The sequence below is a fragment of the Corythoichthys intestinalis genome, chromosome 6 (assembly GCF_030265065.1).
Source record: "Corythoichthys intestinalis isolate RoL2023-P3 chromosome 6, ASM3026506v1, whole genome shotgun sequence".
Taxonomy (NCBI): domain Eukaryota; kingdom Metazoa; phylum Chordata; class Actinopteri; order Syngnathiformes; family Syngnathidae; genus Corythoichthys; species Corythoichthys intestinalis.
Genome location: NC_080400.1, coordinates 41975480 through 42001062, shown reverse-complemented (window position 1 = coordinate 42001062; position 25583 = coordinate 41975480). Strand labels below are relative to the sequence as shown.

The following is a 25583-nucleotide window of genomic DNA, read 5'->3' as shown; positions in this document are numbered from 1 at the left end:
TCTAAGTGTTGGATGGTGCGTCTTTAATCACGAGAGATAATGGCTCGTCATCCAGAATGAATTCTTCGGCAATGACTCTTGTTATTCCCTGGGCTTTGGGACTGTCGAGTGCCAGTTTGTCACGCATAGTAAAAGTTTCTGCCAGTGTTAGTTGCGTGGGACCTTTCTTTTTGTCTTCGGTTTTCTTAACATACTCCTTATATTGCTTGTGGTGGTATTTCGCTAAGTGCTTGATTAGGTTGGTTGTATTAAAACTTCTTACAGCTTTACCACCACGCTTGACTTTATTGTGGAATATGTTGCACTCTGCCTCTACGTCTTTGTCGTCCTTTAAGGTGAAATGATCCCACACAGCTGACATTTTTACCGATAAAGTCTCTCGGTAAATTGGGAGACGGTAATGTAGTTTGTTGAAGGTGTGCCGTAAAATGCGGACCGGATTTTAGGGAAACCAAAGCAAAAACTGGAATGGATTATGTAAATCGGTGCACTGGAAAACCCGGAACGGACGTCCAACAAAACTGGGTCAGAAGTCTGGATCGGAATTTTTCCGTGTCGGCCAATCCAATACCGATGCGCATTTTTTTGCCCATATCGGCGTTTGATCCTATCCAAATATCTGATCGGGACATCTCTAGTTCATAGTTCGTAGCTCCTTGTCTTTCAGATGTCCAGCATTAGTTTCAAGTCATGTCAACTGGAAAAATGTCCTGAGTGTGTTGCTAAGACCCGTGTGCGTCTATAAGAGGTGAGTACACGAACCCTCTTGTACTGTTTAGCCTTTCGTGTTGTGTTTTTGAGATGTTAAATTACCTAATTTGCTAATGTGTATTTCATATGCAGAACATGTAAAACCATGATTAAGTACAGCGGTAACACGACAAACATGCAAAATAGTACAGAAATCTGTGAAAACAAAGTATATTGGTTAAAAGAAGTCTTATTTTTAAAGACACTTTGCTTCCAGAAAATGTCATTCCACCTGTGTAAATTTTATTGTATTGTTGAGAAAAATAAATACTGCCTTTAAAATGGTTAATGTTTTTGCACTTTCATATTAAAAAAAAATAAATAAAAAGCAGTAGGGCTGTCCCAAGCGACTAATTTTCTCCGGATTAGTCAGCCGACTATTTTTACGATTAGTCGACTAATCTAATAATTAAAATATTTTATTTTATTTTTTTACTAATTTAGCAATGGAATTTTTGTTGACGCTTATCAATTCACAAAAACATATTGGAACACTTAAATTATTAATTAAAGTACAAATAAACACGTAAATAACAATAATAAATCACAAATAAACAATGAGTTCAAATGCTGATAGAATTAACTAGTGTAGCATCCCGATTGGAAAGATGGTCTCTTAAACTGATCGTTTACAACTTTTATTCCATCCTTAATGTATACACACCGTAAGAGCTATGGTGCACACAAATAAAACAACACAATTAGAAATAAAAAAAAAACTTTTCACCTTTTTCCTTTTAAACCTTATTTATATATCAATTAATTGCCTTTACCTTAAATTATTACCTTATCATCGACAATCTCTCCCTTGAGTGCAATCACTGTATATACTGTATATATTTATGATCTTTTAACCTTATATAATTGTCTATACCATAAAATAAACCATAAGATGAAATAAACTAGAGCTGTCCCGACTAGTCGACATAGTCGACGTCATCGATGACGTAAATCCGTCGACGAGCACAACATCCCGTCGACGGTTAATGAAGGGTTAAAAAAATATATGTGTGGAAAGTTAGAATGTCGGATGCTCTGTTTGCAAGCGGGGAAAGCGGCACAAAGCCAAAAAAAGCACACCAGAGTGTCCAAAACATTGACTTATTTCAAAGAAACAAAGGAGCGTACACTCTTCTGTCCTGTCTCTTCAATGCCAAGCTTGGCAGCACGTCGGCCGTGAATAAACACCTCAAGCGCCTTCACGCAGTTTGTAATTTTTTTTTTTTTTGTACACCAGAGGGTGCTGTCGCCTTACTAAATAATAATGTTTCATTGACAATGGGCCTATAAGTGCTATTAGTATTGTTCTTAATGCTAATTGAAAGGTTTATTTCATGTTATGGTTTATTTTATGGTATAGAAAATTATATAAGGTTAAAAGGTCATAAATATATACAGTATATACAATGATTGCACTCAAGGGAGAGATTGTCAATGATAAGGTAATAAGGTAAAGGCAATTCATATAGGCAATTCATTGATATATAAATAAGGTTTGAAAGGAAAAAGGTGAAAAGTTTTTGTTAATTTCTAATTGTGTTGCTTTATTTGTGTGCACCGTAGCTCTTCGGTGTGTTTACATCAAGGATGGAATAAAAGTTGTAAACCATCAGTTTAAGAGACCGTCTTTTCAATCGGGATGCTACACTAGTTAATTCTATCAGCATTTGAACTCATTGTTTATTTGTGATTTATTATTGTTATTTACGTGTTTATTTGTACTTTAATAAATAATTTGAGTGTTCCAATGTTTTTTGTGAATTGATAAGCGTCAATAAAAATTTCATTGCTAAATTAGTAAAAAAAAATAATAATAATAATTAATTATTAGATTAGTCGACTAATCGTAAAAATAGTCGGCTGACTAATCGGGAGAAAATTAGTCGTTTGGGACAGCCCTAAAATTAACCTTTCAATTATCATTAAAAACAATACTAACAGCACTTATAGGCCCATTGCCAATGAAACATCATTATTTAGTAAGGCGACAGCACCCTCTGGTGTACAAAAAATGCAAAAAAAAAAAAAAATTACAAACTGGGTGACGGCGCTTGAGGTGTTTATTCACGGCCGACGTGCAGCCAAGCTTGGCATTGAAGAGACATGACAGAAGAGTGTACCCTCCTTTGTTTCTTTGAAATAAGTCAATGTTTTGGACACTCTGGTGCGCTTTTTTGGCTTTGTGCCGCTTTCCCCGCTTGCATACAGAGCGTCCGACATTCTGAACTTTCCACGCATATATTTTTTTAATCCTTCATTAACCGTCGACGGGATGTTTTGCTTGTCGACGGATTTACGTCATCGCTGACGTCGACTATGTCGACTAGTCGGGACAGCTCTAAAAAGCAGCTTAAGGGCAGCTTTTTGTTGTATGTGCACGTTTCCATCGTTCCTGTTGAATCATTAAGATATTTTAAGTAAATAATGGACATAAATTTGTTTGGCCACTTTATTAATACCTAATGTACGATGCATCGATAATCGTGATAACCGTGCTCATCGTCAATACCGTGATCATCGTTCAATAATCGAATCGTAGCAACCAGAATCGTAATCGAATCGAAACTGAAAATGTGTGTTTCTACCGCTAAGAATGAGAATCCTGTTTTGTCTAATCAACCAAAGGCAGTGATGACGATTGGGGGTAGGCATGTTTAGCTCCGCTTCATGGTCTTGATTTGGCCCACATATAACTTTGACGAAAGGAAGATGAAAAATTGTCACATATTCCAAGCATATTATCCACAACTTGGCTATGGAAATGCTCCAAATTGTTGTACTATTTTACCTGACCTACATCGGACTGCTCGGTGGAAACTCTGCTAAAATGCACACTTCAGTCCATGACATTTTGTTGAAGAGTAATGTCGGAACTTGTGCTATTTAAAATGAGCTGTATACTGTTTCCAGCAATGTTGTTAGCAGAGCACACTGACATGATTTGTACCAGGAAAGTAAAAAAAAAAAAAAAAAAAAAAAAAATTAAATGTGTCATTTTTTAAATTAAATGAATTGATTAATCTATCAGATTTGCAAGCACATCTGTGAATCTCAGTAGAGGTCATGGTTTTGGCTTACATGGCTCTCCTCGGAAGGTCTTTTTAAATCTCGATTTATGTAACATATGGTGGAGCAGCAAAAATGATCCTAGGCGTCTATAGTACAATACATTAAGTAGTTAACATATATTCTGAAGGCATTCACCGTGTTGGCCACTGCTGTACAACTGTACTGAAATCTAAATTTTTTTTTTAAGTTAAAGTGAAATTATCTCATCACATGTATCTCAGTTTTTTTGTTTCTAAATTTGCAGTCAGCTTTTTAGAATTCATGATTACCCTCTGTGCTTTGAATAATGTTTCTTGTAGACTCGGGATGTATGGGCTTTTGTCAACAACAGCTAACTAATCCTATCAGTTCCTCCAATCATAATTTCTTTTTTAGCAAGGCATTTCTGAGATTCTGACCTTGCAGTAGTTCTATTTGTATTTTAACACGATTGTGCCCCATTGTAGGAACAAAGGATGGGCCCTAAATGCATGTTCAAGATCAAGCAACCCTGTCAAATACTATATATTCTAGTACTATTATGAACTATGTACATTATATATTGCCAGGCGCTCTTCTCTAATGTCATTGACCTCAGCCTTTATAAAGGTTCTTCTGAGTGAATGGTGAAAGAGGCCAATAGACACATTCCACAATTATTTATGTACATCCTTTTCAATTTTTGCAACACACTTCGATAATATGAAATACATTTCTCATTCATCCAGTAATGAAAATCAATATTTGTGAAAAAGGGAAAAATATTCTCATGTTTGCACCTGGTAACATACAGCAAAGCAAGGATGTGTTTCTGCCAGTCCTACAGAGATGATGTCATTGCTTGAGGCTGGCTTTGCTGTCGTTGGGCTCCTGGCCATGCTGCACCCCCCCCCCCTTCCTTTCACTTCTGTTGAATAATGGAGAGCTTTGAGTTGAAGAGAAGGGAGGGTTATAGGGGAGTGTGGTCTAAAATGCCTGTTGTATTGTTACCCTCTCCTGATCCTTGATAGTACCAGATACTGAGCCAGATTTTTGACAGCACCAGTGTGATGCTCGGGTGCTCAAATGTGGTCAAATAAGGGTCTGCGATACGACCCTCAAGGGCTGCTGTGGGTCCTGGTTTTGTTGCAACCGATCCAACACACATAGTTTAACCAATGAGGTTTCTGCTGAAACAAGCAGCACCTGACTGCAATCAACTCATTACACGTGTAAGACATGAAATAGGTGAAAAAGTGTTGTCTTGTTCGGATGGAATGAAATCCTGCACTCACTGCGACCCTTTGTGGGTTGTTAGTTTGTCAACCCTTGGTGTAAAGTAGCAGGAAAAACCTTTGTCAAAGTTAACTAATGTGTGAAGAGATCAAGTTAAATAAGCATATTTAAAAATAATTTTACTATGGATAACTTTTGAAAGGATAGGCTTAGCGTTGCTGGATACTGTGTTCTGGACTGTCGATAAAGGAAAGCACTTCACATGAGCTTATACTTACACAAGATGGAAATCATCCGCTTTTGATGAGAAGCTTCTGGCTTACTAGAAAAGATTGTGTTAACAGGATTGTCTTTAGCTCATTTACTGTGTTGGTGCTGGCACTCAAGTTTTAAGTAAACATTTGCAAATGCACAATACCTTACTGTTTATTTATTGCCATCATATTTACACCGGTCATTTTATTTGGTGTGCATTAGATGCGCACTAAATGAAGCACATATAAAAACGAAACGGAATAACATAGCTTTGATTAACATTTCAGTTCCATGTATGGAATTATATAGATATATATAAAATAAATAATCTAGCATTGAGAAATGCAGGTTAGTTAAAGTTCTAAAAAGGATTTTTGCCAATCAGATTTAATTGTCTCTTTTAGATAATGCCCCAAGTGTAAAGATTCTGGCAAAGGGCAGTGTAGTTTGATATACCGTGGGGCAAATATTTAGTATTTCGTCAACCACTAATTGTGCAAGTTCTCCCACTTGAAAATATTAGAGAGGCCTGTAATTGTCAACATGGGTAAACCTCAACCATTATAGACAGAATGTGGAAAAAAAAAACAGAAAATCATATTGTTTGATTTTTAAAGAATTTATTTGCAAATCATGGTGGAAAATAAGTATTTGGTCAATACCAAGAGTTAATCTCATTCTCAATACTTTGTTATGTACCCTTTGTTGGCAATAAATACTTATTTGCCCCATTGAATGTGCTGTGTCTATATTTTTAGTTTTGATGCCACTCTTGCATTGAGCTTCCACTAACCGCAGGTGAGGGGCAGCATCTCAAATATTGGACAAAGTAAACGTCTCATCATTGAAGGAAATGTTATAGCTCAGTGTATTCTCCAACCAATGACAGTTCCCATGCAGTGTATCAATGGTCTAGAATCAAACTTTGTTCTCGGCTTGTTTTTGTTCTTTATGCCAGAATGGTCAACGCAAACACGTAGCCTGCCTTGAGACAATGTTGAGTACTCCAAATGCCTCCGCACATCAATGTGTGTTTGATTTTTTTTTTTTTTTTTTTTAAACATTTTACGTCTTGCCATCCGTATAGTGCTGGATTTAAAGGATATAGAGAGTACATTATTAGTTGTAAAAACAATTGTATTACATAAATATTCATAAAAAAAGAAACAGCTGAAAAATGAAGACTGGATATTTACAGTAGCATATTATTTGGGTGTATACAATGAATGATACAATAGTACATTCAAACCATTGTTTCTCTATGTGACCCTGCTTGTTAAACTGGTTTTGAAGAAATGGCTCCTGGTACCTTTGTTGCTGTCATGTCTAGGTTGTAGGAGTGTGCCATCTTGGGCACCCTACGATTTGATTCGATGACAATTGAGGTTGCCACGATTCAATTATTGAAAGATGATCATGGTATTGACAATGATCACAGTTATCACGATTATCGATGCATCGTACATTACTAATTAATAAGGTAGCCAAACAAATTTATGTCCATTATTTATTTAAAATATCCTAATGATTCAACAGGAACGATGGAAACATGCACATATAACAAAAAGCTGCCCTTAATCTGATTTGTTTTTTTTTTTTACATGAAAGTGCAAAAACATCAACCATTTTAAATGTAGTACTTTTTTCTCTCAACAATACAATAACATTTACACAGGTGGAATGACATTTTCTGGAAACAAAGTGTCTTTAAAAGTAAGACTTCTTTTAACCAACATACTTTGTTTTCACAGATTTCTGTACTATTTTGCATGTTCTTAGTGTTACCGCTGTATTTAATCATGGTTTTACACGTTCTGCATATGAAATACACGTTAGCAAATTAGGTAATTTAACATCTCAAAAACACAACACGAAAGGCTAAACAGTACAAGAGGGTACGTGTACTCACCTCTTATAGACGCACATGGGTCTTAGCAACACACTCAGGACATTTTTTCAGTTGACATGACTTGAAACTACTGCTGGACATCTGAAAGACATGGCGGTACGAACTATCTCTCTTCCCCTCTCGCTCTAAAAAATAACTTGCGCACAGAAGCGCAACTGCAGGATCACTGCCGGTCTCATCCACAAATTTATTTTCCAGTCTTTTGAAAAGGAGTAAATCTCTCGCTCACTAACCGGCAGCATCCATTATACCGTTGTGCGTGCGTCCGTTAAAGGTGTCCGGGCGGCAGACATGTCTTGAATTTCGTTCCGCTACGAGTGGCTGTCATAAAGTTATTAGAGAAAATCATCGTTTTTGAACCTTTATGAATCGTAATCGAATCGTAACGTGTCGAATCGCGATGCATCTCATAATCGATTTTTTGCAACTCCCTTAGTTTGTAGTATGGATCATCCTACACTACCCTGCTCGTACCAGACCACTTGGTAGAAACACTGCTTTGAATAATCAGTTTATGATGTATAAGTGTTGAACATAAAAGCTTAGTGAATTGAGGAGGTATTTACATATATGTCTTGGCAAAAAGGAACATTTGTTAAAGAGAAAAAAAAACATTTTGTCATTATCTGTAGGAAACAAAATATTTCTTCAAACAGTATCTTGCTTGGTGGAAAAAAGAATGGAACCTGGAGAGAAATACAGCAAATAACTGAAGTAGAGGGAAAAACTACAGTAAACTAAACAAAAATAAAGCAAGAGTAAAACAATATCTGTTAGGGCCTCGGCCTATAAACCCTATATCTCAATAATGTAATTTCTCTTCTGAAGAGTGAAGGTTCAGACAAAATTATATTAATCCGTAAAAATGATTTTCAAAATGAAGAAAATACTATTCGAGCCTTGATTCTGATGCAGTATCAATGAGCCCAAATAGCACATATTTGGGATCAGGTTCATAGATTTTTTTTTACTCAAAGCTTTACTCAAAGCCTTTTATTAGGTGAATGTTGGTGTTCACATTATCAGCCCATAAAACTTTTTCCATGAGATTTTTAGGCAGCAATTTTTAAGCAATGCCGTGTTATATTTCCTACTAAAGGGTGTGTAGCAAATGCTGCAGTAAACGGGTTACTTTTGTTTATACAGTCTTCTGCAAACATTGGTTTATTATACTTTTACTCCTCGTCAAAGTAGGTTGGGCCCTTTTTTTCTAGTTCTCGCACGGTTTCAGTCGGAAATGCTGCTGCATTGCAATTGTTTCTTTCAGTGTAATTTGTACAGGTATTATTTAATAATAATGTGATATACTGTAATAGGACAAAAGTGGACAAAAACTCACACCTGTCAGTCACTTGTTCAAAACTTCTTAGTATAGAACATCTGACAAAGTCACACTTGAAAGACAATGGTCACATTTCTTAATGCTATTCAGTCTTGGTAGCAGGTGATGATGAAACGTCCACTTACAGATTGGAAGCATAGAATTCTGAACTTGACGAGGTAATAACAGAGGGGAAATTGGATAAGGCATGCTTTTAAACCCAGAAACAAACTATCAATACAAAAAATGAGTTTATTGCAGTATTAAATGTTGACGAGAACATAAAAATACATTACATCTGTAAAATTGAACCGTTTTTTCTTCCAATATCCCAGACACCTGTATCAACTGTCCAGAAGGACAGGGTTTCCTTTTTCATCATGTTTGGGAGCACCACAAACTGTAAAGTTATTGGAGAGAATTGGGGTAAATTACATGTATTGTTGGTGCCTGTAGGTGAATGGTTCAGAAAACCATTCAGACTGTGTATTTAACCAGCGAATGATCATACAGCGTGATTAAAAGCTAAAAAAAGTGACATTTGCATACAAACCCGCTTTTACTCCCAAGTCTCATTTATTTGCATTTGTAGAGCTGCAGCTATTGTTTATTTAAGTAACGGATTCATCTATCGATCAATAAGTTAGATTAATCGAGTAATCAGACAACAAACATTTAATGTGTTGCAGAATTTTAAGAGATGTAAAACAAAGATACAAGTGTTTATGCTTACAATAGAGCTTATTTTTACCTGCACATCCACTGGCGCCAAGACTGCGCTTTCAAAAGAGAATTGAATGCGAATACAAAATAAAATACCAGAGTTTATCGTCCAACTCTACAAAACTACGCTCAAACAAAAACCTACAGCTTATGTGGGCTTTATTTCCATCTTGTACAATACAACCAATACAGCCCATACAATGGCGTCCACTGAGATGCTGCACGATTACTACCACCTTATTTACGTACAGATCCATAATGATGTGTTACTGACTTCGTTGTTAACTTTACCCAATGACTTGAGGGTTATCATTGGCTATCGTTGAACAATCAATATGACTAGCAATAACAAGCAATAGTATATCCATCCATCCATTATCTTCCGCTTAGTCCGGGGTCGGGTCGCGGGGGCAGCAGCTTTAGCAGGGAAGCCCAGACTTCCCTCTCCCCAGCCACTTAGGCCAGCTCCTCCGGCGGGATTCCAAGGCGTTCCCAAGCCAGCCGAGCGACATAGTCTCCCCAGCGTGTCCCGGGTGGACCCCGGGGCCTCCCGACGGTGGGACATGCCCGGAACACCTCTCCAGGGAGGCGTCCAGGAGGCATCCGAACCAGATGCCCGGGCCACCTCAACTGGCTCCTCTCAAGGCGGAGGAGTAGCGGCTCGACACCAAGCCCCTCCCGGATGACCGAGCTTCTCACCCTATCTCTAAGGGAGAGCCCGGACACCCTGCGAAGGAAACTCATTTCGGCCGCTTGTATCCGGGATCTTGTTCTTTCGGTCACGACCCACAGCTCGTGACCATAGGTGAGTGTAGGAACGTAGATCGACCGGTAAATCGAGAGCTTCGCCTTTTGGCTCAGCTCCTTCTTCACCACAATGGACCGGTGCAGAGTCCGCATAACTGCAGACGCTGCACCGATCCGCCTGTCAATCTCCCGCTCCCTCCTACCCTCACTCGTGAACAAGACGCCAAGATACTTGAACTCCTCCACTTGGGGCAGGATCTCATCCCCGACCCGGAGAGGGCATGCCACCCTTTTCCGGTTGAGGACCATGGTCTCGGATTTGGAGGTGCTGATCTTCATCCCAACCGCTTCACACTCGGCTGCGAACCGCCCCAGTGAGAGTTGGAGGTCACGGCTTGATGAAGCCAACAGCACCACATCATCTGCAAAAAGCAGAGATGCAATGCTGAGACCACCAAACCGGACACCCTCAACGCTTCGGCTGCACCTAGAAATTCTGTCCATAAAAATTATGAACAGAATCGGTGACAAAGGGCAGCCTTGGCGGAGTCCAATCCTCATTGGGAACGAATTCGACTTACTGCAGGGCAATGCGGACCAGACTCTGATACCGGTCGTACAGGGACCGAACAGCCCTTACCAAGGGGCTCGGCACCCCGTATTCCCGGAGCACCCTCCACAGGACTCCCCTAGGCACACGGTCGAACGCCTTCTCCAAATCCACAAAACACATGTCGACTGGTTGGGCGAACTCCCATGCACCCTCGAGGACCCTGCCGAGGGTGTAGAGCTGGTCCACTGTTCCACGGCCGGGACGAAAACTACACTGCTCCTCCTGAATCAGAGATTCGACTTCCCGACGAACCCTCCTCTCCAGCACCCCTGAATAGACTTGGAGGAGTGTGACGACTTGGAGAAGACTGAGGAGTGTGATCCCTCTATAATTGGAACACACCGTCCGGTCCCCCTTCTTAAAAAGGGGGACCACCACCCCGGTCTGCCAATCCAGAGCCACTGTCCCCGATGTCCACGCGATGTTGTAGAGGCGTGTCAGCCATGACAGCCCTACAGCATCCAGAGCCTTTAGGAACTCCGGGCGGATCTCATCTACTCCCGGGGCCTTGCCACCGAGGAGCTTACCAACCGCCTCAGTGACTTGAACCCCAGAGATCGAAGAGCCTACCTCAGAGTCCCCAGACTCTGCTTCCTCAAAGGAAGGCGTGTCGGTGGAATTGAGGAGGGCTTCGAAGTATTCTCCCCACCGACTCACGACGCCCCGAGTCAAGGTCAGCAGTACACCATCTTCACTATACACAGTGTTAATGGTGCACTGCTTTCCTCTCCTCAGACGCAGTAATAGTACAGTTACAGTATAAGGAAGGATAAAAAGCAGGAAGCAGCTGTGATACCTCTCAGCACCTCTCCCATTTGTAAAAGGCATGCTTTTCCTAAAAAGCACAGGATGTAAGGTGAAATATAAAGAGGACCAGGCAAAGAGTGCTGCTGAAAACTGTGGTCTTCTACACAATAAGTATCACTGTCAACACCTACTTGATGATGAACAACTTGAAAGAATTGAATGTAGAATAAAACATTGCTTTAATTAAAAGGTCCAACAACTTCCTAGAAAATCCAGTCTTAATTATACAACTCAGCAGAGAGATAAAACGCAACACCATAGAGCTTAATAAAACCCCACGTTACTAGCATCTGTCACAGTGATGAAACCTGATCATGACCAAAATCTCCAGAGGGTATTTATCCTGTTTGTGGTGTGTGCATTGATCACACACAAGAAGACTGTGGTCAGCATAAGAAAACAGCATATGTTTCACACATTCTGGACAATGAAATGATTCCTCTGCTAGCTGGTTCATCAAGGAACCACTCACTGTTATTTATCCTAAAAAGCCTTTGCACAGAGGGACTGGGTTTGATAAGTATTTAAATTTATTTCTGCACTGCCTGCTGGAAAAAAAAAATCCTACACTATAAAAAACTATTTTTGTTGGTCGCAATTATGATCCATATGAATTGTATAAATTATACTTAAAATATATTGAGGTGAGAAAGTGAGCAGTATTAAATTGGTAAATCTCACTTTCTTTACTACCGTAATTTTAATCAGTAAAAACTTATAAATATAATATAATATAATATAATATAATATAATAATACAAAAATATCTACCCAAAAACATTAGGTGTGCGCTCAAGGCTGCGCATGCCCCAATGAGTCTTCTTTGACAGGAGGACCATTTCATTTGGCGGGACACTCCGACTTGGATGGCATTGTTTAGTAGCAGTTTGAATTTACTGTTTCTTTTCAAATTGACAATGCGAAAACATTACCAAGCCTGGTATTCTGCGTGTTAGCAGAAGCCCCTGTAGTAAAAAGATTTTTCTCTTCCTTTTTCTTTTATTCCTTGCTTTCGACAGCCATTCCTGATATCTAGCTAAAAGCTAGCTGTTCTTCAGAGCATAGCAACGTGAGTTGCTGGTAGTAATGTAGTTTAATTTGATCTCTTAACCTTATTTTCTAATTAACTTATCAGCTACGGCGTATAGTATTGTCAAATGTTTTGCCCTTCAGTATAAATGACTGACACGTGCCCCCCCCAAACATGGTGTTCCTGCGGGACCCACATATAATGATGCACAACAGTTTCATTGAGCAAGTTGCCTGTGATGGAAAGCAACAAGACGGAAGAGAGTTTTAAACAGGTATTTATTGAGTAACTCGAGCAAAACGACTGATATTGCTATGGTGTGCCACAGCACACTGCCAGCAGCAGCTAACATTACTGTTTACATCTAAGCTGGGCTGATACTGAGGTCAGTAAACACTAACAGTAATGGCGGCAACCACTAGAGGCCACCGTCATTCGGATTAATCAATACGTATTTAGGATCAACTCATCAGCCAGCAAAAGCCTGATAATGATCCTGATTATTTGATTCAGATGTGTTGGAGAACAGAGACATGGAAACCAAACTAGATAGGTGCCTTCCAGGACTGGAGTTGGGGACCCCTCCTGTAGGAGGTCTTTTAAACCTGTCCTGTTCAGCTGTTTGACACAGAGAATGGAAGTCTAAGTGCCCGGATTCTGAACAGTTTTAATGTTTCACATGGAGAGTCTGACATACTCCCATTGTGAGCCTTCAAAATACCTTTTTATTATGACGAAGCAGCGAACAGGAAGGGATTATGGGGGGACAGAAGAAAAGAAATACAAGAGAAGAAAGAAAAGAAACACATACACAAACAACAACAAGAAATACATTGAACATCTAAACTAGTTATTAATATGCTGGTGCTATCGTCAGCGAGATGTATTTCCGGTTTACACCATGTGGGGGCCAATTGGCCAGTGAAAGAGGAGAATGGGGGTGGGGGTGTCTATAAGACTATAAGCTAAGTGATTGAAAGGGGTAGAGTGTACACAAATCAGTTCTGTGATCTAGAACCCAGTAATCATGTGAATCTCTTATGAGTGTAAGCCCGTTGGCGACCAACCCTACGCCGCCGCATCGCCAATCCCGGCACCGGAACCCCCAACCCGAGCATGCCCTACCACATCCAGCAGCACGCAAGCCCCACCGGGCGCGCGACAGCCACGCAGACGGGCGGAGAAACCGTGCGGGCGCCAACCCAGGGCCACGGCCCCCACCCAGCCAGCCCGGGGAGGGAGGGCGGGCGGGGGGGTTGGGGGGCCATGCGCAGCCCATCCCTCCTCCCGCCGCCCAGCAAAGGAGCCACCGTCCCCCCCCCCCGGGACCCAGGGTGGTCCCCCGGGCCACCCGCGCGCCCATCAACCGGCCTTCAGGGATGGCAGGAGGGGACGCATCACCAACCCCACGCCTACACCCACCCCCGCCCGCCCACCCGGGCCACGAGCCACAGCCACAGCCCCCCAACCGGCACGGCACGCCACGGGACCCCCAGCGGGCCACCAAGCCCCAGGCAAGGCAGGGTCCCCCGCCGGTGCAGGCGACACCCCGCTGATACACCGGCGCCCAGCCAGCGACCCGCGACGGAGCGCAGGGCGGATGCCCAGCCAGAGAAGATGTAGGAGGTCTTTTCTGCTTATAATGTATTTCATGTACATTTATTTGTTAAATTTGCACACTAATTTGATGGAACTATTTTGCACTTTAGTTTATTACCACCTAAAAAATATAACCAGAATTAAGGGGCTTCTGACTCAACAAGACATGGAAAAACTTATGCATGCATTCATTTTCAGCAGATTGGACTATTGCAACGGTATATTTACGGGTCTTGATAAAAAATCAGTCAGGAAGCTGCAGCTAGTACAGAATGCTGCAGCCAGAGTCCTCACAAATACAAGGAAGCTGGACCACATTACACCGGTTTTGAAATCGCTACACTGGCTTCCAGTGAGTCAAAGGATAGACTATAAAATACTACTGCTCGTCTACAAAACACTTAATGACCTTGAACCAAAATACATGCTTGACTTGTTAGATTCCTATGAGACCTCTAGACCCCTAAGGTCGTCTGGAACCGGTCTTCTGCATGTTCCAAGAACAAGAACCAAGCAGGGTGAGGCAGCATTTAGTTATTATGCTCCTCACCTCTGGAACAAGTTACCCGAACGTCTGAAGTATGCTCAAACTGTTAGCTCTTTTAAATCAGGGCTAAAAACGCTTTTGTTTAGCACTGCGTATCCAAAACTGTCTATATATTTCACTCTACCTGCTTTCTATTCCTCTTGTGCTTATCTCCATTGCTGATTTCAATTATTATTATTAGTAGTAGTATTTGTTTTATTTTTATTTTTGTTTTATTTTTTTAAATTTTTATTCTGTGATTAAATGCGATCTTTGTCTTGGTTTTTACGTTGTGTTGATTTAAATGTGATTTTTATGATCTTCATGTGATGTAAAGCACTTTGAATTGCCTTGTGTTGAATTGTGCTGTATAAATAAATTTGCCTTGCCTTGCCTTGCCTTTAACATGCTGCAACATAGCACAAGTGTGGGGCTCAAACATCTGTTGAAAAGCATTTCCGCCTTACTTGTATCTCAAACTGAAAGATGCTTGATGCACTGGTATTGTTTACTGATCAGTTAAAACTGTACTTGAACGCATACTATGAGGAAAAAGTCTTTGCATAATTTATTTTGGGCAAAGAATTTGTTAAATGTTAAATTTAATGAGCAAATGGTCACTCAAAAAACAGTTGACAATCAAATGTTTATCATTTTATGTGCAATAACTTTAGGGTAAAGCAAACCTTACCTGCAATAATAAAAAATTGCCAAACTTTACACAATCAAACTGTGTGTAAATTGTTACCTCATTTCGGTTGAGTACATTTTATAGGTTGTTCTTTATAGTTTAGAGGAAACAATGTAGTGCATTAAAAATATTCATGTGATCTTGAGTCAACCTGTTCCCAGACCTGTTGTGTCACTGTCACAACTTCCTTACTAGAAACATGCCAAACTGGTGTACGTAGTTGACTTTATTAATAGATTATTCATACTTAAACAACTATAAGTGTGTATTTGGGAAATAAGCAAAAATACCAGGTTTTGGTGGTGATTATTTTTGTTTTTTTAAGAATATAGGTCATTGTAAGGAAATGTTTTATAAATAACTAGTTACAAACCAGAAAACGAAGCTTCCCTATATGTCCGCAACACTGCTCATAAGTCATTGTAAACTGATCATCTTCTAGATACAGAATTTACAATACTCATTATACAATACTAACACACAATACTAATTAGAGAACGACCAATATGGGTTTTTCAGGACCAGTACCGATTATTAGTAGTTAGAGAGGCCGATAACGTCCTCGCTGCTACCCCCGTCTCATCTGACCAGAGGGACCTCTTCTTGCTCCTTTACTCCACTGTATTTTTACGGACTACAATTTCGCTTGCTAATTCCCATTAGCCGTTCTGGGGTTCCTGTCTATCTGTCCTGGGAGTGGATCTCTCCTGACTGTGGTACTCCCCAAGGTTTCTCATTTTTCTCCCAATTGACTCTGGAGTTTTTGGAGTTTTTCCTTGCCGGCATGGAGGGTCTTAGGATAGGGGATACCCAGGACTTGAACTGTATCTATTCATCTTTGTTGCTTCATTTCTAATTGTGTATCATATTGCCTCTGTAAAGCCATTTGAGACCTCTGTTGTGATTGTGGGCTATACAAATAAAATTGAATTGAATTGAATTGAATTGAATTGAATAACCAATTTTTGGAGCCGGTATTCATTTGCAGTAAAAGTGTAAAAATTGGCGTTAAAAAAATGGAATAATACAAACACTGAACTTCATTGAAATGCCTAAAGGCATATTTATTGAATCATATAAATAGAAAATAAGAGCTAATAATAAAAATAGGGGGTGATGTGGTTCAGTAGTAGAGTAGTCCTTCCCCAACCCAGAGGTTGTGGGTTTGAATCTCCACCCTGATGACTTCGTCTACGTATCCTTGAGCAAAATACCAAACCCCATATTGCTCCTGGTGCTGCGTCCCCAGTAGGTAAATGAGGATATAGTGTGAAGCGCTTTGAGGCCCAGCCGATAATCGGTCTATCTCTAATACTAATATACAATACACTAGAACAGGGGTTGGGAACTTTTTGGACAAAAAAAGTCCAAAAATACTCGCATATTTTTAAATGTGATTACACGAGTGCCGTACATGCTCATATTTACATAAATATGCATACATAGTACCGGTAGTTAGAGGACTTCCAAAAAATCGATTATTACATGCATTGCGATTCGACATGTGACAATTCAATTACGATTCATAAAGGCTCGAAAACAATGATTTTCCCTCATAACTTTATGACAGCCGCTCGTAGCTGAACGAAATTCAAGACACGTCTGCCGCCCGGACACCTTTAACTCATTCACTCCCAGCCATTTTCACTGGAGCAAGGCCCTTCGCTCCCGGCCATTTTACTGGATTTTGACTGATTTTGCACGGCCCACAAAAAATTCTGTTCTATTGCTATATAAACATGGAACCCACCAAAAGAAAGATTAGACTCTCTTCTTTCAGCAGAAAAAAAAGTAAGTTCATATGTTTTTCCATTCTTTAGAAATCAGCATTAGAAAATAGCTTAGTTTGAGCATTTTTCCAATTTCTGATGAAAAAACGGAGAAAATTAGCTTTTTGTAAACGCAAAAATTTCATACATTATTTTGACTTTAACACGGCTATTTATTGCTTCAGTGACATCCCAAACATCTGAATAATGTTTTCCTTTTAAAAAATAACATGAACAACCAGCCAAATAGAGCTTTTGATAGCAAAGTAACAATTTATTCACACTTACCTAACTGAGAGATGACGTTTGGTGGCTGCGACAGCGGTTAAACTTTTCCCTCATTGCCGACTGTCTCGTAAAGATGGATTTTTTTTTTGTCTTGTTTTTTGGTGACCCATGTCTCGTTCGCCTGGGGAACTTATGTTCCTGGGGGTGAACTGGTTTGGCCGTGCGCGTTTCCGTGCAGAACACTCAAGCGTGCGGTGGACCTGAGCAGCAAGCTGCGGAGGGGCTCTGCTAACTTCCCTAATAAAGTTGTACTGTTTGAATTGGGTTGTGGGTTTTAACAAATGCGCTACTGCCCTCCAGTGGCCAGTTTTATTGCTTTAAAATGGGTTTTGAGGCTTGTTTTTTGTTTCGGCGATAGATCGGAAGCTCTAGATGCTTCTTGTACAAAAACCGCAAAAGACGTATAAATACGTTTGTGGGACAGTTAAGCATTTAAAAATAGAACGTCTTTATACGTTTCTGGGAGCAAATGAGTTAATAGAATTATCGGCTTGACATTATCGGTTATCAGTTGGAATGAGGAGGAAATTATCGGTTATCGGTATCGGTTGGAAAATGTATTATCGTGCATCACTACTTGCTTCTTGCGGGTTATGTTTTGTGCAGGTTTGCAACACACGTGAGATATCAACAATGGTGATTCATGTGACTCCTGTTGAAAAGTTTGCCTTTTGCTTTTTTCCCCACCACAAATGTTCACACTAGGGGTGTAACGGTACATAAAAATCTCGGTTTGGTACGTACCTCGTTTTTGAGGTCACGGTTCGGTTCATTTTCGGTACAGTAAGAAAACAAAATGCAAAATATAAATGTGCTAGTTGTTTATTACACACTTTTGTGCTTTCAACAATAGGAACAGTAGCCTATACAAAGCTAGAATTCTGCTCAAAAAGTAGCGGGTATTTAAAGATAATAATCCAACAACAATTTGCCTTTCAGGCCCAGCGTATTGGTCAGCTTTCTTTCTGAAAGGAAGAAGAAAAAAGAATTCCCGTGCTAAAGAGAAAAGCAGTCCCAATGACAAAGATTTTAACATGTATTTTAAAAATGAAATGCCTCAATGAATTGATTTTTTTTTCTTATGAACGGTTTTCAAAAGCTTTATTGGTGGATTTTCTCAAGTTAAAGCGCCACACAGAAATTAATAAATTTAATTGTGTAAGCAGGATCTGTGTATTATTCTTATTATTTAATTACAGGTGTTGTAGCTCATTTCAATTTATTTTATTTAAATGGGCTATTATTTATTTTGTTATGTGTTTGTATTTTACAAATGTGATGTAGCATTCATTTATATTGTATATTTTATGTTGTATAACTTTAGTTCCTATGTGAATATTAGTTCCTACTTGTTTTGTTGTGGTAGGAGGGTTTTTATTGAACACGGGGCCTTGTTGGTTATTATTATAGCAAAGAAAACAACTGTAAATCAACAAAGACAAGTCAACTGTGCCCCGATCTACCACTCAAGAGATCTGATGGACTCAAAAAGTGGGTTGCGATTGCATATTAGTTTGAAAATCGACCGGATCCACTGTATTTTTACATGAGTGACTTCCGGTCTGCCCGGTCTGCTAGCTAGTAGTATTGACGCAGGAGGGCCGCGTCTCGCGTCAAATAATAAACTCTGCCGTTCTTTTCGCATGCATCGCGTCGAGCCGCTTCTGGGACGCGTCTAACACGCGGCCGCACTGCGGCTGGTGTGCATTGGCTGACTGTATTTAACGGCCGCGTTTCACTGCGTTCTCGCGCCGTTGATGTTTCTTACTGTCCTACCGTGTTGGTCCTCCTTATAGTCGAGAAGACGGAGTAAATATAATCTACACAAAGAAACTCTAACCCGATCGATTCGCAGCCTCGAAAAGTAAGGGTTACATTTAGGGTTGTTCCGATCATGTTTTTTTGCTCCCGATCTGATCCCGATCGTTTTAGTTTGAGTATCTGCCGATCCAGATATTTCCCGATCTAATTGCTTTTTTTGGCTCCCGATTCAGTTCCGATCATTCCCGATAATTTTTCCCGATCATACATTTTGGCAATGCATTAAGAAAAAAATGAATAAAACTCGGACGAATATATACATTCAACATACAGTACATAAGTACTGTATTTGTTTATTATGACAATAAATCCTCAAGATGGCATTTACATTATTAACATTCTTTCTGGGAGAGGGATCCACGGATAGAAAGACTTGGGACTTTGTGTATTGTGACTAAATACTGCCATCTAGTGTATTTGTTGAGCTTTCAGTTCAGATACTGCAGCATGCCCCAAGGCATGATGGGAAAGTGGAACCATGATGGGAAGTAAAACCATGACTGTGAGTCATGCTAACAATTTATGGTGTGAAGACAATGATTTACTGCTGTCTTGCTTCCCCACATTGATTCCCATGACACTACTAATCATAGGGAGACAGATTGCAAGGTTTTAATCAAATGAGAGGCGGTTTCAAAGGCTGCCAAAGTTCACTCTGCTCAATTAATGCTGAATTTTATCTCTCTTCATTGGGAAAAATGGCGTCACAACAGATTAAGAGCGACAACGAGTGAAAGGGTTGTACAGCGCAAATATTAATAGCTTTAAATACTTTAACGTTTTATCAATCAAGTAAATGCCGCCGTTTTCGGGATATTTATGATAACCCTACGCTAAACCTAAACTAAAGGCTCAGGATGAGTGTAACATATTATGTCTGTAACGTTAAATACAATTTAAACGATTTATTTAATATATATATATATATATATATATATATAAAAAAGGCATGGCCGATATTTTTTTGCCGATTCCGATACTTTGAAAATGACGTGATCGGACCCGATCGATCGGCCTCTCGACCGGACATCTCTAGTTACATTACTTTAGAAACTCGTTCGGTACGCCTCTGTTCCGAACCGTGCACCAAGTACCGAAATGGTTCAATACGAATACATGTACCGTGACACCCTTAGTTCACACTCATGCAAAAATGATGATATCACGTGTAAAAGAAATCCAAGATGATAGAACAAATCAGGCTCACTTTATTTGAATCTATGTTTTACAGAACACTCATGCAGGTGATGAATTCACCAACTACGTAAAGTCACGGTACTTAATTCACCAACTATGTAAAGTCACAGTACATAGTTGCTGAAGTCATGACCTGCCTGAGTGTTCTGTGAATAAAGACCTGTGTATAAAACGTAAGCCTCACATATTCTGTTTAAGATAAATTCCTTGGATAAATCTCAAATACACTATTATTAGGGGTGTGCCATCTTAGACACCCCACGATTCGATTCGATTACGATTCAGAGGGCAACGATTCGATTCTTGAACGATGATCACGATATTGACGATGATCACGATTATCACAGTTATCGATATATCGTACATTACTAATTAATATAGTAGACAAACAAATTTGTGTCCATTATTTATTTAAAATATCCTAATGATTCAACAGGAACGATGGAAGCATGTCCATATAACAAAAATCTGCCCTTAAGCTGCTTTTTTTATTTATTTATTTTTACAAGAAAGTGCAAAAACATTAACCATTTTAAAGGGAGGACTTATTTCACTCACCAATACAATAAAATTTACACAGGTGGAATGAATTCCACATTTTCTGGAAACAAAGTGTCTTTAGAAATAAGTCTTCTTTTAACCAATATACTTTGTTTTCACAGATTTCTGTACTATTTCGCATGTTTGTAGTGTTACCGCTGTACTTAATGATGGTTTTACACATTCTACATATGAAATATACGTTAGCGAATTAGCTAACTAGCTTAGCGCTCGGCGCCAACTGTTAACACCTCAAAAACAACAACAATAAAGGCTAAACAGAACAAGAGGGTTCGTGTACTCACCTCTTGTAGACTCACACGGGTCTTAGCAACACAGTCAGGACATTTTTCAATTGACATGACTTGAAACTACAGCTGGACATCTGAAAGATGAGGAGCAACAAACTATCTCTCTTCCCCTCTCGCTCAAAAAAAATAACGTGCGCACAGAAGCGCAAATGCCGGGTCACTGCCTGTTTTCATCAAATTTATTTTCCAGTCTTTTGAAAAAGAGTAAATCTATCACTCAGTTACAGGCAGCATCCATTATAACGTGCATGCATGCGTCCGTTAAAAGTAAGCCATTCCCAACATATATAATATTACTACACTGCAAAACACACCTCAGTTTTAAGTGTAAATCTATTGGAAATAAGTGAAATTATCTGCCGGCGCTTCAAGTGTATTTCTCTCAGATTTCTTGGAAGAAAAAATACTTGAAAATAATCTTAACAGCCTTATTTTAAACAATAAATTATTATACTTAATCCTAAAAAAAAATAAAAATAAAAACTTGGAAGAAGGAAAGATTTTGAATAATATTTGTGGCTACAGAATATTATTGTTAGTTCATTACAACAGGAATGTGCATATTTAAATTGATAAGTGTTAATAAGTGCCAATAAGTTTTGATTATCTACCGTGACTGTAATTGAGCAGACAAATAGGTTAAATAATTTGAAAAGTGATTGCTAATGTTATATGCGTTGTTGCACACTGTGAAAATGATTAACTCAAAAGACCGAGATGTCATGTACCCATTCTGCAGCGGCAACGTTTGCGGCACTCACAACATTTGCTTTACAGCAGCTAAACTGATACACGGCAGTACTATTTGGACAGAGTTGGAGCGTGTTGTTTTGTGTCTGAGTTTTGTTAAGCCAAAAATAAATGCAGCGTTACAAAGTCATCTGATCGCTTGTCATTTTACATAATGAATGCATTATTGACTGGCTGACTTCGTTTTCTGCATGCTTAAGTTATCATCTAACCACTGTGCCGTCATGATAAGCTTGCTTACTTGAACCAAATGTCCGTGGTGAAAATGATGCTATTAGCGTGTTCTTCATGAAGAATGGCGGTCGTATAAACTGCATTATTTTTTTAATCCGGGGTTTTGGCTCTTGGGTCATTTCGGTAAAAAAAAAAAAAAATTGTCTCCTGTGTCGGCGGCGGCAGCTACGTTCGTACCGGATAATCCGCCCGCCCCGGCCGGTTCGCCGCGGCATATTCGGGGCATGGCTCTGCTCCGGACGGAGGCGCACGCCTCGTGACCCGCACGCCGTGGGGGAACGCTTGAGAAACCGGGGTGTTCGCCAGCGGTCCCGCCGCCGGGGAACCGGGCTGGGCCAGCCTCGCCATAGCGGCCTGCCGGACCGGCCAGAGCGGCGGGCTCCGTCGGAAGACGGCTACTTGTCGACTATCGGTGTCGAGTTGTGCCGGTGTTTAGCTTTAGATGCGAGTATACCACCCGCCTTGGGCTGCATTCATAAACAACCCAACTCTGTATCGTCACAAGCCCCATAGTTTAGCTTGTGTTTACAATAGCTTTAGCATTCCAGCTAGCAGCAGCCTCGTATTCGTTCCAAAAATCTTTGTGATGCAGTTTTAAATGGCTGCTGGGTTAGCGGTGTTGAATGAGGACGCTTTCTTTCCGCCTCGTGGAACTTCTGCGGTGCATGTTTTGCAGATGGCGAGAGCGTCGTTTTTTAGTAACAGCCGCTATAATATACAACTGCTTCTGTCGTGTAACTCCGCCTCCTCAACCCCTCCTCCCTCAGGGGCTTCAGAGAGGGGAGGGGTTGAGGAGGCGGCGTGCTGAATTCTTCGGTTGCGCACATTTGGAGGCTAAATCAAGTATATAATTATCGGATTGCATTATTGGTTGAATTTTTTTAATATCTGGATTATCTGTGTGACGTCATAATTGCCATTATCGGCCGATAATTATCTGTGACCGATATTATCGTGTATCTTTAAAAGCAAGTTTTCACCTAGTCTCCCTTGTACATTTAAATGTTTCCCTGAAATGCCATGAAGTAAAACATGGCGCCATTGCAATGTAATTTCAGCTGTAAATCGCCAATGTGTTATCAGGTTAATGATGGATGGATGGATGGATGGATGGATGGATGGATGGATGGATGGATGGATGGATGGATGGATGGATGGATGGATGGATGGAAGAAATTAGCGTTGGATTCTATTTTGAGTGCGACATATATCTACATTAATCCATTTCACTTGCCGTCACAATGCCTTAACATACATGCACCTAGACATTAAAAAATGTTCAACAATGATGTAACGGGACAGTCAACTTCCACAAATAGTGAAGAGACACGTTTTTTTCCCTGTATTCAGGCTACTCTGACAGTTCCGTGTAAAACCATATTCAATGACTTCCTTTATTATCAGAAGTCTTCCGTATCTGCTTGCGCGAGTATTTGTGAAAGCCACATTAACTAAGCACACATTCAAAAGAGTTTTAAGTCATCTCATCAACTCATCACAATTGACTTTTGTCAGAAAATGACCCAGCTGTTGCAAATCTGCTTTGGAGCTAGCTTGCTATCAAGATTACAAGGTAAAGCAGGTAAGATTTGACAGCCATTTGAGCACGGTGACGTTACAAAAACACCAGGTGATCACAGTGTCTTCGGCTGGGATCTTTCATTATGCTGTCCCTCGTCGACTCAGACCACATTTACGGCTACTTCTATATGTCGTGCATTTAGTGTAGAGTGTGACTTAAAACCAACAACAGTGAGCTTGTGTGGTTTCTTCAAAGCTTGTTTACTAATGATCACTGAAGGTAGCGTTCGGGGGTTTTACTCAAAAAGAAAGACAAGGATGCATCTCAATACCTGGCCGTACACCTTCGGCATGGCAGATTCAGAAGTGCTCCGGCGGCTTCGCCTTGGCAGAAGGGCGCCGTGGTTCAATACGCCTTCAGCAGCACCAAGAGCGGCCAGTCGTGGATCTGGAGCCGCGTTGCCCCCTCCATCTGCGTCTGGTAAATCCTGATTTGCGTTTACTGTAAAATATCCTCTTTGTTGCGGTGCTACGTAGCGGTCCTCATTGTGTAGATAAAGTGTCGACGAATGAACCCCTACAAGCCATAGGGTAATGATGTAAAGCGAACACCGAAGAGGACACAGCATCCTGCCTGCGTGTGTTAACGCCATGTTTGTGTATGTTTGGTTTTCAGGTTAGGTAAGCGAGCGCCAAGAGCTCCTTCTACAGGCTGCAATGGGCCCGATGTTGCATTCAGGAACGGTGGGAATTACATTTACTGAGGGAATGTGTTATAAACCAAATCAGTTATTGAAAAAAATGGCACAACTTTTTACAAATACAAGTTGAACTTACAAAGATACCGCTCTTAAATGTTTTCTTTACATAATTCACTTTTTTGTAATCATTCCACCTGATCAAACCTCTGACATCCATGGGTGTTGCTTTTTGAAAACTCAAAACATAAAAGAAACAAAAACATCAATGACTGTGAGGTGCGAATGACTGAATGTTAATACACCTGCTCCCAGTTAAAATGGATTGGACATCTTATGCTGTAAATGGCAGCCAATAAGTTATCATGGAAGGGGCACTAGAAATGCCCAAAAATTAAGAGGGACTGGCCAAAAATCACTCTCGTGAGGAAAAGCAGCATGGAAAATGAATGAATGAATGAATGAATGGCCAAAAATCTACAGGAGGTGACATACAGTATTGGAGAGCAAAGTATACCCGTGCAATATCCAGAGAAATTGCATTTTCTAGTTTGTATTTGGTTCCCTGCTTTATTACTAGCCTTCCAAATTCCTGTCTTGGCTCTTCTCGTAATAAACATTTTAAACATTTGTATTTTGAAAATAAGTTTTTTTTTTTCTGTTCTGGTAACTGACTTTCTTCAGTCATTCTTTTGTTAATTTCAATCCAGCTAACGTGTAGCCTGGAAGTTTAACCAGGCCGTCACCTGACAATAGGAGGATCTTAGCCCAGACAAGTTGTCAAGTCAAGTTATGCGTGGAGACACACCGCTGCTTAGGCATCACAGTTTGATTTGCCCCACCCTACCCTGCTTGTTTATTAGAAGGTGAGGCATGTGCAGTTCCTCAAAAAACTTGCAGGGTGACCTGCATATTATCCTTTTGACTATATTCATTCTTCAATGAATGAATAACCACCAACAAATGACGTGGTCTACATTTAACATTTAGAAGAAATAAGAAAGGAAAAGAAGAATGTATGACTAAAAGTTTTTTAAGCAGTCCACAGCTATCCATGTACACAATGTCATATTTTTAAAAGTTAAAGAAAGCTAAACCTTGTCTAATTAAAATAAATATATACCTTCTCAAGAAATACAACATGTTTCCCAACTATTACAATGGTCAATTATTTGATTTTAAAAATTATGGTTACGAACAAATTTTGGGTGCGGAAACAAG

General features: G+C 40.0%; 1 protein-coding gene across 1 annotated transcript in view; it reads right to left on the bottom strand.

The window, feature by feature from the left end:
* The window catches only part of sorl1 (sortilin-related receptor, L(DLR class) A repeats containing), a 96753-nt gene extending 72381 nt beyond the window's left edge, over positions 1 to 24372 (bottom strand). The window contains exon 1 of the mRNA XM_057839623.1: positions 23997 to 24372. Within this exon, the coding sequence (XP_057695606.1) occupies positions 23997 to 24317 (321 nt within the window). The 5' untranslated portion in view covers positions 24318 to 24372. The remainder of the gene's footprint in view (positions 1 to 23996) is intronic.
* Positions 24373 to 25583: the final 1211 nt, after the last annotated feature.